Consider the following 14,671-nt stretch of genomic DNA (forward strand, 5'->3'; position numbering starts at 1 on the left):
CTAAAAATAATGAACACTTAACAAAATAATGCATAAGATATTTTTAATGAAATAACGACATGTAGAATATTAATATAAAAATATGTTAAATACATTATTATACATTATTAGTACACTTGCTCTTCACTTTCCGTCAATTCATCTTTATATTCATTGATGATATTGTCATGCAATAAACTAGGTAGTGTCGATAACCTGTCATAGAGTACCAGTGGGAAAGCCGCGTCGTGTCTATGAACAAGCACAGAGTACGATTGGTAGAGCCGTAAGCATATTTCATGTCATTTTAAGATACGTAAAAAACTTAAAAAAAATGCCATGTTAAAAAAATTCAAAAATTATTTTTAAAAAATGGGGGGGGAGGGGTTCCGGGGGTCTTTGGGGGCTCGAGGGGCATTAGGGGGACCGGGGCCTTTGGGGTTGGGGTAGAGGACCTCACAACACTGCTCAAATACAACTTGTGTATTATAACGACCACAGAGTTTCACCCTCAAATTCTCTTCTAAAATCATCTTTTAAAATGTCTCTAACTGTTTCGCCGAAATAATTCCCTAAAATGTCTAAAACGGTTCCACCCAAATAACCCCTAAACGTAATTTCAGCGTGTTCCTTTTGATTTTTGGCATCTCTGCGCTGTCACATTTCAAATTACTAAGAAACCTGATTCCCGCGCTAAATCTATTCATCGCTAAGTTGTTTCTTGGAGAATTGTTTCCATGGCGTTTGGTTATTAATATCTTTTGGAGTTCGACCAGTAGAATTGTTTCCGAGGCAAAGACAATAATGACTTGGATCTATTCCTGGAGCAGTACCTGTCAGACATTATTAAACTTTGCCAGGAAACAATTTGATTAATGACTGACAGCACAGGTGTTCCAAATTCCCAATCGCTTTGATTGACCACGTGTTCTCCCAAATGACTCTATGCCCAAATATGATGTTCGTCTCGGAGTTATAGGGTCATTTCTACTTTCGTCCATGGAAAGACGTTAGATTACATCTTACAAAAGTTTTCCCCATTGTTCTTCATCCAGACACATAAGATGCAATCGCATTTTCCGAAGAGCCAAGAAGATATTATAGATATTAATGAAGATACATTTATTCGAAATAGAAGGATTGGTTCACTTCTGAAATAACCCTTGGGGGATTGGGGGACAAAAAAGAGCAATATTAAGATAGTGATAAAAAGAAGCAAACATGATGCCATTTGGGTAACTACCCTTTTATAGGAGGGCAAAAGGGTTAAACTTTCCTTTTCTGTAGGCTTTGTAGAGGTATAATAGATTAAAATTTCTGTCTTAAGTAAGAGAACCAGAGATTACTAACAGATAATGTTTCCTTGTTTGAGGGTTTGTGAAAGCGCCAAAAAGAACAATGATCAGAATACCTACATGAATAAAGGTTGTAGGTCTAGCACCGATTAAATGAGACATAATGAATAAAGGTTCTAGAACCGATTAAATGAAACATATTTTTGTTTGGCGCTGCATATCTACTTGGAACTGTCCCCCAGAGACGATTACTCCATCGAAATAATTCGTTAATTCATTCAGACGAAGATACTACACATACATAAAGCCTACTGATGAAACAGGGTAAACGACAAGAAGCATATCAGGTATTTTTTTTTTTTGCAGGATCGTGTTATTAGAAGATAGAAAACGAGATTTTGGGAGGGTACTAAAGAAGTAGAATAAAGCAAGGAAGAAATCAAAAGGTGAAAGTAGAAAATAGGAGAAAGCAATGAGAAAAGTCTCAAATTGAAGAAGTTCGGATAAAGCATAGATATATAACTATGTCTTGCAGAGTCAATAGAGCCTTTATGTATGACAGCCTGAAAAATATATCTTCACGTTGGCAGAGACGTGATCAAAGGCCCTATTTTAAAAATAAATGCATCAGTAGTTTTCTTTTTCCATTAGCATCAATTAAACTCGTTACGTAGAAAACTTCTAGATCTAAGGTAGAATATAAAACATAATTAAGACTTTTCCTTGGCGTAGTTTCGTTTAAGATGCTTTGAAAGTTTAGGATTGAGCTCTAGTCCCACTGGAAAAGGGTTTACTAATAGGAGAGAAGACCCTGGAATGACAACAGCGAACGTTTTTGTTCCTGAATTTTATTGGTAGTATATCTTCACATTTACTAGCGCAATGACTACTTTATATTAAATGATGATTGATTTACCTTTTTAAGTGGTTTGCTGATAATGGTAGGTGATAGGTAAAGAGAGGGTAATAAACTTTATATAGAAGGATTAGGACACGATTAACTTCTCTACGTGGAGAGTAGCCTAAACCAATTTTTGCAGTTAATTTTGTATGATTAAATGATGAAAAAGATGCTACGCAGAAATGAAAGAAATGAGCTCTTTTCAAATTTTTAAGTTTAAACTTCCAACCTTTTAGGTCCTGATTGTTTAAACTTCCAACCTTTTAGGTACAAATTGAAGAGCTTTCCAGACCTTTCAAGGAGGTAAACACTGTCTAAAGCCAGCCTGGTTATTCAACATAACGAAAATGGTGAAATGTACCCCGTCATCCTCAAGCTTGTTAAATCTAAAAAGCCTAAGAATAATATGGCACAGTTCCTGTCAAAATTATTCCTTGAAAATCGTATCTTGAACAAAATGGCGAACGTTATCCACAAGTCTCATTTGCGTAACACCCAAGCGTCACTATTTTGGACTAGTGCACTTGCGTGCTGTCAATGCACATGCGCATGTATGAGGGGCATTAGAAACTGTACCAGAAGTGCCAAATCTGAACCAGAAGAATCGTAAAACTGATTTCAATCGCACAGAGTGATTTTAATGGCTGTCAGTGACACTTTGACTAAAGGCGTAAAATATCATTGTTCCTTTCAATAACTTTACCCGCATCACTTTCGTAGGTCTGTCAATGTCAAAGGCCTCTGATTAGTTGAACGTAATGACATGCGATAACTATCATCCAATCAAAGACATTTCACAATCCTTCTGGTTCGAATTTAAAACTTTTGGTGCAGTTTCTAACAGTGGCGTATCCAGGATATTGTTTCGGGGGGGGGGGCGGCAGTCTACCTTTTTATAACAGTCATGTGAGCAAGAAAATTATCTATTATAGTGCAAAATTTCAGGCGGGGGTGGGGGGTGGGGGGTTTAGCTAGGTAAAGAAATAAAAAGTACACACTTGTCATGAGTATTTCTAGTTGTAGACTTTTTTTGATTTAGAATGGATGACAAAATTTTGCCAACAAATTCAAAATTGAAAAAAAAGTTACAAGCAGTGAGAGTTTTTATTTTGGGCGAGTAGATGTTTTGGAACTACCACGAAGTGGCAGAATTTAGAAAATATAAAAAAAGAAGTGCATTATTCCTTATATTTGCTTATGGGACCTTTGTTTTAGAGAACCAAATAAATAAAAAATAATATTATATCAAAGACAATTGCCCAGAATTTGGTTTCGGAGGGGTGGGGGCCTCAGTTTACCTATTATAACAGCCATGAAAGCAAGAAATGTATTGATATTAACATTGTTTACTGAGGATAAAGCACAATTAAAGTTTTAAAAACAGAATCAACTGCACTTAGAGAAACGAGCAACGAAAGACAACCTAACCTCTCACAGTAACAGCCGCCGGTCTTTTTTGGCTGCAAATCAATCAAAAACTTGGTCAGCATTGACCTGGATATCGTGGTTCAGGGTCATGTGAGCTAGTCCGTTCAGACGCCCCTCGCCCGTTGAGCTCTGCAGATGGGTTTTTAATCGCTTAAGACAGCTAAAGCTCCTCTCAGCAGAAGCGGTAGTCACTGGTAATGTCTGAAAAATCGTCAAAAGCCTTCGAATGCTTGGGAAAAATCTTGCATCGCCTGACGCAAGAGTTGAATCAACAGTTGAAGGTTTCTCAGACTTTCCGAGCCACTTCTGTTTCCAAAGGACTAGCTCACATTGGAGTGCACGTCTACCTCCGTGAAATCCCTTGTAAACAGCAACAGCGTTCACAAATTCATTAATATTTAATGACTCGCTGTTAGCTGGCAAAAGCCTTCCGATTTTGAAAGATGCCTCTTGATGGCGCGAAAATCTTTGATCAAGTTCTTCAATAAGTGAAGCAAAGTAAGGTTCGAACAATGAATCGCGATAAAAAAACCTTGATGGACTCATTATCGTTGATGGACGTTCGGCGGATAGACCTTGGAACAGCCGGAGCCACATTTACCTCTTGTGCAAGCTCATAGGCTTTCTGAAAAATTGTTTCAAAATCATTTTGTTTTGACTGCAGTAAAGTATCAGAACTCAGCTTAATATGCCGACACCACTCAACTAAGTCTAAATCCTTGGCTTGCAGCGCCTTAGAGACAGAGAGCATTATGGTACTTACAAACTCTAGCATAGCCATCGTGAACATAAAACTAATTTCAGGTGCTGTTGAAACAAATGCATTTGCTTTTGAAATAACTTCCGTATCGCACCGTATGCTACCAACTATTTTCTCAAGTACGGAAATAATCGCACAATACAAAGACATAAAAAATAAAATGAAATCGTGAACCTCCACCCATCTCGTTTTGCCCAACTTCACAAACTTTCTCACTGGACTATCGGGACAAACGACAACGATAACTTCTACAAATATATTCGTTCTTTTTGGTGAGGATGATAAAAATGATATAATCCGCTGTATAGTAGCAAAGGTTGACCTAACAAGTCCTACCCGACTAGTTCTACATAAAGCCAAATTTAAGCTGTGCGATGCACAGTGGGTGTAGATCACATGCGGATATTTTTTCCTAATTTCTGCTTGTGCACCAGAATAGAAGCCTGACGTGTTGCTGGCCCCATCAAAACCCGCCCCCACAAATTTTTCAATTTTTAAGCAGATCGTAATGCATGGGCAAATGATTGGTTCTGCTACTGCAGAGCCGGTGAGATTTCGCAAACAGAAAACCCGAGAAACCGCTCTTCAAATAAAGCACGAGTTTCATTGTAGTATCTGACTACAAGAACTAATTGTTCCTTGTTGGAAATGTCTCTAGTCTCGTCGGCAAGGATTCAAAATGCTACTGAACTATTTACATCACTCACAATGCTTGGCACAATAATGGACGCGGCACAATCGATCAGGTCGTTTTGAATGATGGGAGATATATACTGCGCATGTTTTGCGCCATTTTCGAAGTGTTCTTTTAGACATTGCTCTCCACTCTCTACCATTAAACGCAAAACACCACGAAAAATGCCTTCATTTAAGTTAGTTTTGTCGCATAGTTTACTCTCCTCTCTGTGTCCTCGCAGAGGTAACTCATGCCGCCCGCAAAAAAGGACCGCGCGCAGAAGTGGTGTTAGAGTTTCGCGATTTTTCTTTTTTATTTCAGCCTCTGCACTCGATATAGCAGACACAATGCTCCTAGTTCGTTTTTCATAAACGGAGACAAAGCTTTCGGCATTGATCATTGAATCAAGATGGTAACAAGAGTTCTGATGCGCCCGCATGTCTGGAAATAAATCATTGAGTCCTTTGTATGGTTTCGAGACTAAAAAGCCTTGAACCTCACGGCTACCCTTCCCAGCAGCTTGACAAGCAAATAAAACACATTTTGCACAAAAGACACCCATGCACGATGGACTGAAGACCAACCATTCTGGGAAAGTTTGTAACCAAGAGTGCTGAAGGGATCGAACTTCGTTTTTCCATTTTCGGTAAGTGCTTTCGAATGAAATGGAAAGTTCCGGTTCTGCTTGAAGTGACTAGTTAAGATTGTATTTTCCTTTGTCTGAAAGCTTTTTGAGCTGATCTGGTTTTCCGGCATACAAGCCGATATCTAACTTTGAAAGTACACGGGACGAGTCTACAGAATCCTGTTCAGTTGGCTGGTGAAATTCGGTCATATCTGAGCCCTTCGAGCAAGAAGCATCCACACCGCTCATAATGTAGTTAATACTACTAGAAGCAGAGGTACTACTGTCATCGCCAAAATCCAAGTCTAAAATAAAAAAGACGAAATGAAGTCACGAAAAGAAATAAGCAAAAAGTAAAAAAACAGAATAAAAGAGTGTGAATTACAAATTATTAGATAAATCATAATTAATCATAGTTCTATTAAATATCTTGGTCTTTAATAGACGGGAAGTAAAAAACACAGAGATATCAATTCAGCTTTAGATGCAAAGCTTCTTGGAAAAACATACAAAAAAGGGTGCAAAGATTAGTTGCTAATTTTTTGCAAACCCTATATTTTCTTAAAGCAGGACTGAAGATTTTATCTATATTTTAAAGTTAGATTTCAATTTTCTACATTATGATATTCTTCAAAATCGAAACGCGTGAATTATTGTGCTAGTCCGAGTTTCTGAGTTTTGGGTTCACAATTTTTTACGTGTGACACAAGACCCAGGTCAACAAGCGTGCCAAATTTCAATCCTTCAAAACATGGGATCTAGAGAAAAAATCTAGTAATGTGGAAATGCTGCATTTTCCACACAATTGCCTATTCAGCAAAAGATCTTAATACGTCCAGTCATTCTGAAGATGTCTATTTTATATGATCTATATACTTTTCAAATTGAAATACTCTGAATATTGTTGAATTCGAATGAAAAAATGTGTGATTAGTTCCACATGGAAGCGCTAGTTGGAGCATCATGTAGTGTGATCACTTTACCTTAACAGTAAAGTGCCAAGAAAACGCTCTCTACCCGACTGTTCCAAGGCTTTTGTGTTCCAAGACTATTCCAAAGATTGCCCTTGAATCGTTAAATTACTCATTTTATCACTCATCTCGCTGTTCCTGGACACAAATCAATTTTAGCAATTAAATCATAATCGGAACATTTTTTCTCCCGATTTTACTAATTGTCGCAAAAACTCGTTTTCCTCGTAAAACTGGTTTAACTCGTAGAAACAGAAAACGAATACATTTTGTTAATCAAAGGATTTGCGTACATGACTTGTTTGGTAGGTCAAAGTTTGTCCATCCCACCACCAAACTATTTAATTTTTTATAAATAGTTAAAAATTCTTAAACAGCTCCTAATTATAAATTAAAAAAGTAAAATTGCCTTTTTTTCGGGATTCTACTTTTTGTTTCTGGAAATACGGGAATATGAAGGTATTCCAACATTAACCATGCTCATAGTTACACAAGAAATAGAAAATAAAATGAATGAACTAGCAATAATCCCATTTTGGTCCCTAGAAAAAGATCAAGCATCAAAAAAGTTTGGTCCCACCCAAATACTTATCATTTTCATTGCTTCTTTTATTGATCATGGATAAGAAAAATTTTTACGAGAAGATATCCAAATCTAGTTTTAGCTTTGATTGTGTTAACTCTAAGTTGGGATTTTCATTTAATTACTTGTGACACATGCTTACTTCAAAACCTACTAAATACAGACTATCGTCAGAATAGTAGTAAACTCCTTACCGTCATTGCTGGTTTTAGCAAGCTTTAAGAAATGCTTAATGCTGGGCTGGTGTTGCTTCATTTTCTTTCTTTCCTCTCACGTGACCTTTCCGTTTCAATGCTTAGCATACACTAGAATTATAGCTGCGTTTGAATGAACTATCACCTCTTAGTCCGATTCCTTATCACAACTCATTCATTACAGAGAATCTAGTGCTTATAGCTGCGGGGGTTAAATAGTGAGAAAAATTTTTTGACATCTTGTTTGATTACAGGAAGCGATTGCACGTTTGATGATAAAGTTTTGATATAAGCTTGCCGGAGAAATGGATAGCCATTTAACAAGAAATGAAAATAGGAATGGGTGTTGCAAATAACTTAAAAGCGTGAATATTTCGGAATTTACTATATTGGCATTTAAAAAAGAAGAAGAAAATAAATTTCGGGGGGGGGAGGGGCGCTCCGCCCCCCCCCCCTGGATACGCTACTGGTTTCTAATACCCCTAATAAGGACGCTTGCACACTGACAGTGAGCAAGGGCACTGGTCCAAAGTAGCGATACTTGTGTGTTCTACTTTTTTAAATTACCATGTTCGCCACGGTGGCGACCACGTTCTCCACGGTGGCAACCACGTTCGCCACCCTGCTAAGGCCTGAATTTCGTTACCTAAGGTCAGCATAAACACCATTTTCATTATGTTCAATAAGGTAGATAACTCGTGCATCCCATTAACCACAGAAACAACAATCCTACTTAAGCCAGGCGTAATATTAGCTTTTACATATCGTCGAGGGTTAATCAAAAAGGACATTACATTTTCGTAATTTTGCAATAGAACGTAAATAAGATTTCTAAATTTTCCCCCTTCTCCCTATTCTTTTTTACCCCTTTCCTTTCACAGAAACAGAAAACATGGGGATTCTATAAGAAATATAGGAATACATGATGAAAACGTAATGTTGAGGAGAACTCATTGCCACTGAATACGACCCTGAATATATCTCCCTGGATTTGTGTTTACTTTCTGCATGAAATTTTAATTTTAGACCCGAATTTCGACACTAAAAAACAATGTAGAAAAAAAATCAAATAATGCAATCAATTAAGAAATAGCAATCCTCACAACCTATTTGCATTATTGTGTCACGGAAACAACTTTTTTTTTCTTTTTTTATGCTGCTAAGTTAGCTTACTGCAAGAAAGGGTAAAGATTCCAACCTCTGTGGTTTTTTAAAGAAAACGTAGACCTCATGTTGAATTGATGAATACGAAAATAAATTCTGTAAAGTTACGTACATTTCTTGCTTGGGGCTAAAAAGCATGGTTTAGCTTGAACTTGAGCCAGAACTTGCAATATAAGAACAGAAATGAAGTAACATAGTCTCTGTCTGCAAAGACTATCGGAAACGAATCCACCGAGCTTCGTTTCCTTGAACTATATTTCCACTCTCGAGTGGGAAGTTCTGTTGAAGTAGACAAGCAAGCTGATGCTAGTTTCAAATTGAAATTGCACGGAAACGTAAAAGTGCTCAAGATGCACGACGATCCTCTGGCCCCATTGCTAAAATATTTTTTCCAAATAATAATAGGGAAAACAATATCTCCCAATAGGAAGAATCTTCTCAAAGATCCAAAATTACTCCCATCTTACAGTTGCCAGAACGTACGTCTAGTTCTAGTCCAAATTTCCATATAAATTCGTTAAATCCGGATTTCTTTCACAATGATAAATATTTGTCAGTAGTCAGACCAATCAATATTCTGAGCAACGCCATTCTCAAACGTCTCCAGAATCATACTAACCTTGGGACTGAAAGCTTCCGGGATTACATTCAAGATATCTTTTTGAAAAGTGGACAAGAATCCTATCACGTTCAGCACTTTCCCCAGTCAGTTGAAAAGCCTGGAGGAACTTTCGTAAAGAGATGTCAAGAGATTCTTCTTCGAAAGTGAAATGCTTTAAATACTCCTCAGCCACTGCTCTGCTGAAGTCGTTGCTGAAAAATGAATAATTAGCAACAGAGGAAAAACACAAATTTTTAAGGATGGAACTCATTAACAAACAGTATGAAGGGTTGAATGGTGATTTCGAGAAAAGGAAGAGTTAGGAATTGATATAGAGAATAGAAGATTTGGTAAACCTTACACAAATACGGTAAATCCCTTGTCATAAGAAATAGAAAGTGTGACCAAATACAACAACTTCCCAGAAAAATACTAGTTCTATATTAGCAGAAACTCAAAGTTAGAAAAGAGCAACAACAGCATTCCCAAAAGTAGAGGTCTCCAAAATATATTGATTTTCAAGTAAACTCTCTTTCCTTTCATTTCGGCGGTTACACATTAGCGTAGCCACTTCAACTTATAAAGCCTACGGCAGTGCGTTATTCGGGATGTTAAAATGACGATGAAAATTGGTTATTCTAAAATTGTGCTAGTAGTGGGAAGTATAAGACACGTGCTCTAAGTAGTTTTTTTTCTACTTCTTTTGATCATTCTGCCGTGTTTTTACACCATTCAAGACATATTGATGTTAAGCAAAACTTTTCTAGTTTTATCCCTTTTTAAGGAATATTGAAGTTAAGCAAATGCGACCATTCCATTTCGGATAGCATAAAAATGTAATTTATTTTATCCCCCTCCCCTGGCATAGTAATAGTAAAATAGTTCATACAATTTCCCAGGTGCATCAAAGTTGACTGTGCTGCACGTTGTTAGCTTCATTATTCTCCCCAATTTCCGCTTCATAATAATTTAGTTCATTTGTCTTATTAATTGGAATATATTTTGGTTTCGCTTTGGGTCTTTTTTTCTCGTCTTCAGTTACGGAGCGACAGCAATAACTTTTGCATGATGTAAGTTAAAAATAAAATATCACGTTATTATTAGCGTATAGGCTACCTTTCACTTAGCAAGCTAAAAGCTAAGGGCGCTAAAGAAGCTAGAAGTGATTTTTAGGTTACTAAAAAAGGGGAATCCAAAGCAGACCCTGCTGGTTACCCCTGAAAGGGCATGGGACAGAAATGGCTTAGGGCGCCTCGAGTATCAAAAGCCAAATAGACAAACAATTGTTTTTGATATAGTTTATATATACACTTTCGAAATGCACCAACACATCCTCAGCTTGAACCGCTATTGCATTACTTCACAGCAGCCTGCAATGCATTTTATATATTCGACTGTGAGCATATCTTTCAATTTACCCCTCCCTTAATTTGTCGTGTACTTTCATCATTATATAAGAATTTATAAATAATACGTTGCCTTCTAATTAAATAAACTTATTATTAATTAGCTTCAATCATTACTTGTCCAGTACTAGACTTAAAACAAAACAAAATCATGAGCAAATTTTTAAAATATGAATTTTTAACATTCATTCCTTAAACTTCCTTTCATTGTGGACATGGTTTGAGCTCCGGGAACACACAAAACCATCAAACTCTTCCCGTATACAATCACTTAAATTTCTAATTTTTCGTCGAATCACCAATGCTCCTTTCTATGTGACTAGTCTGAACCTCAAACACAGACCTTGAAGGGCTTTTTGTCTTTTATTCATGAACTCACCATTTCCAGGAGGAAGTCATTCTCCTCTTAACTCCCCTCTCATTCAACCCCTATTGTCCTTTCCCTTGCAAGTCCTACCCTTCCCACCAACCCCCGTCGGAGATAGACGTGACAATGGCCAAGATATATTCCACGGGAGGGATCTTGTAAAAGTACCTCTGTTCAATGTCTAAATAACTTGTTAGAACTCTAAATACTAATTGGTTTAATATTAATATATATTGGTAGATTTCCAATGACATTTTTTTTTATATCTATATAAAAATTGACAGATTGTGAGCATGATGGTTAAAGTCACATCCTCCACATAAATATTATAAAGACAAAAGACGGTTCACTTCTGAACTTGAGGCAAACAGTTGGTTGATACCACTGCTACTTCAATTTCATTTAGTATATCTCTCTCAGCGTCCATCAGAATCAAAATTTCTAAATTTTCATTAGTACTAGTTACCCTCAGGCTTGTTTTCATTAACTTTAGTTTTAAAAACTCATTCGCAGGTGACTTTCGTCAATGATATTGTCAGTAAATATTTGCAAACTTTATAAATTTCTCTGTACTAGAGACTGTACATGTTATAGTCAAGAATCACTTGAAACGCGTATTTTATACATGTATTGCATTTATTTTTGCTATTACCCTCTAAGGAGTGTGTCTCCGTTTTACGATCAAACACTTTAACTCCATTTTGTTCAGCTTCGTTGTCCTCCATGTGCTCACAATATACAAAACCTCAAACATGTTAGTGGTATGGTCTTGCTCTATAGATTTTCAGCGTACGCTGACCCAAGCCGACATAAAGGATATCATTTCTTCTCTAAGTTTGCCTTTATCAACAGTAGTGATCAATGCACAAATTTTGCCCAATAAATTTTCTGGAAATATATCTTTGAATTCGGTAAAATTTCTGGGGTAAAACGATGCCATGTCTAAGGACAGGCATTTTTGTTTTCCAAATCCATTTCCCATCGTTTTTGTCATTGTGTCTACAATGCAATTAAATACATTGACTCTAAATATATCTTCAGGAGATGATCAAGTAGAATCATCACCACATTCTCCTCTTGCGATCTTTTTTACTTTCCTTATTCGTTTTTTCCTAAAATCTGTTTCAACGGGCATATCCTTAATTGCGTATCTTTTTCATGAGGCTTAAATTTTTTCTATACATGTCAAGACAATTGTTTTAGCTGCAGCCAATGTTTCTTCGATTATAGTTCGTACAGATTTTAGTTTTGAAACAGATAGCTTTACCAGCCTTCATGTTTGAGCGTAATCTAAATTTTTAGTTTGGAGATAGTCAGGCAGTGGGGTTTTAATCTTCAAGATCTGAAGAAAAATCATAGCTGTAAAAATTGTTTTAAAACTTAGGAATCTGAGAGGGATTCCCGACGCATCATTACTTACTAGGATGTTGAATTCATTTGACGTGAAAACCTTATATAATTCTCCATCAGCTCGTATTGCTCGAGATTGGCCGAGATTGATCATCAGAATTCTGGCCAAGATTGATCACTCAGGGAATGAGAGGTCCAGTTGTCAATCCTCCCAAATATTTTAACAGTGGCATCGCTTCAGCTGTGCCAACGTATAGCTCCAATAAACGAAATAGTTGACACCAGGATCTGAGCTGTATAATTGAGTACTAACTTAAATACAAGTGCAGGACACCACGTGTGAATGTGGTTCGGTAAGATGTTCGTTATTTTGACAGTCAGATCATTGTAGACTCCACTTACATTTGATGCCCCGTTAAAAGCATTCGCTACGCAATTTTCAATGGCGATTCTCACTTCTTCCAAAGTATCTCTTAATGAAACTAGCAGTTATTCAGCCAATGTTGATGTAAAAAAATTTTAAAATAGCAATCTTTCAACTGCTTCATGCCCATGCACAAGCCAGACTAAATGCACACTGATCGTTTCCAGAAATATAAATCCTTGTGTCCATCAATGCAGAAAACTTTACAGCTTCCTTTATCTTTGATGAAATTGCTTTTTCATCAAATTTCGAATAATTGTTAAGATTTGTACCAGCGTTATTCCTGAGGCACGTAATAAACCATCGTCTTCCCACTACTTCCCTCTTCTTTCCGCGTTTCTTTTTCATTGACCTTTCTTCTCGCATAGCATAGTTCACTTTTCTGAGTAAACGAATTTAAATGATTTTTTAGTACAAGGTCATATTTACTGATTAAAAAATTAACTCTGAAAAATTGCCATGACTTATGGATTCGTCGTTAAATGTGTGAGCTTGTTCTGTAGTGGCTCAAAAGGCAAGGCCCTGTTTGCCTATTAGTTTTATAATTTCGACAATACTTCCTACAATGCGTCTTCATTTCATTACCCTTTGCTTGCTCTTTTGTAACTGGTTATTCAGAAGCAAATCGTAAGTTGATTTTTACTTTGTTCAGTGGCCATGTATAAAGTGACGGACTCTAAATGTGCTTCAGAGGCTTCATGTTCTTCGATTATATGATGCACATATTTCCAATCATCAAATCCAGCACAAAATCTTGAAGTCACCGTGCTGGCAGTTCCACCACGGTGCCATTGCTGGATGGCCAGTTTCTAAGGTACTCGTACATCTGCTAGATTTACACTTGCTAAAACACTAACAAACCTTTCACTTAACTACAAATAATTTGATAGAAGAAATATAAACGAAAAGGAGTAGAGAGAGCGAGTGTAAAGAACCATTGAACAAGGTTAACCCTCTCAAAGGGCGACACACATCATCATCAAACACTCATATTGGACGATGACTGAAGAAGGTTCAAAGGTGCAACACTTAAAAACACCGAGTCCGCTCCTTTCGAGGATTTACAGCTGTACACTCTACAATTTAAGCATTTCGACACAAGCGTTCGTTATAACTATTTGCATGTGGACACCGACTGACAGTTGACTCCGGATTGCACGAGATACTACAAATAATAGACTCAACACTCAAACAGTAGGTTCATTTGAAATTTGTCTAAGTCGTGCTCTCGTAGCCCTCAGCCACCAAGGAACGACCACATCACTAAAATTATGAGGAACCAGATGTTCAACGGCGGCGCCCCAACCTATCTAGAGCGGGGGACCGCCACGTTGTTTCTTCACACATATCATTCGAGAGGGCCAAGCCCATGCTAACTAACGCAAATCAACATTCTGACGACAGAGCCTGCCAGGCTGCCAGCCTTCCATTAAATAAATAGCCAATTCCCTTTGTTTTCGGGTAAAGACAAGGGAAATAAAGAACAAATATCTCAAATAACATGTACATTACACTCAGTCATAGGCAAGCTCTCGTAAAATTAATTTCTCGACAGTGAAAGCTTTGATTTTAAAATATACATTTCTAAAAAGTTTTTTTTAGACAACATGCGCATCAAATTGTATTTCCAAAAAAAAATCTTGGCACAGTCCAGAAGACAATTTTAGGGGGGACAGAGAGGGCACTTGCCACAGGTGCAGAAATTTTAGGAGCGCAAAGCTTCAAATAAATAATCCAACATTTATAATCGTCTTGTAATAGTTTCAAATTTCATTTTTGTTAAAATAAAGTAGAGGGCGCAGTTGAAAGTATGTATAATAAATTGAATCCTTATTTATCATTTTCCCCATATATTATACCATATAAAGTAAGAGAAGTTAGGTTTGAATAAATGAATTGTTTTTTTAACAAATGAAAATCTTGTCCGCGACACAAGAGATACCAGAA

At 37.0% G+C, this 14,671-nt stretch overlaps 1 protein-coding gene across 1 annotated transcript in view; it reads right to left on the reverse strand.

Annotated features, from left to right (window-relative positions):
* The window catches only part of LOC148945217 (uncharacterized), a 221,612-nt gene that overhangs the window by 79,502 nt on the left and 127,439 nt on the right, over positions 1-14,671 (reverse strand). Inside the window, exon 9 of the mRNA XM_089099108.1 lies at positions 9,196-9,389. Within this exon, the coding sequence (XP_088955234.1) occupies positions 9,196-9,389 (194 nt within the window). The remainder of the gene's footprint in view (positions 1-9,195; positions 9,390-14,671) is intronic.

This window comes from Artemia sp. Qi Xiang Cuo, chromosome 13 (assembly GCF_049724085.1).
Source record: "Artemia sp. Qi Xiang Cuo chromosome 13, ASM4972408v1, whole genome shotgun sequence".
NCBI lineage: Eukaryota > Metazoa > Arthropoda > Branchiopoda > Anostraca > Artemiidae > Artemia > Artemia sp. Qi Xiang Cuo.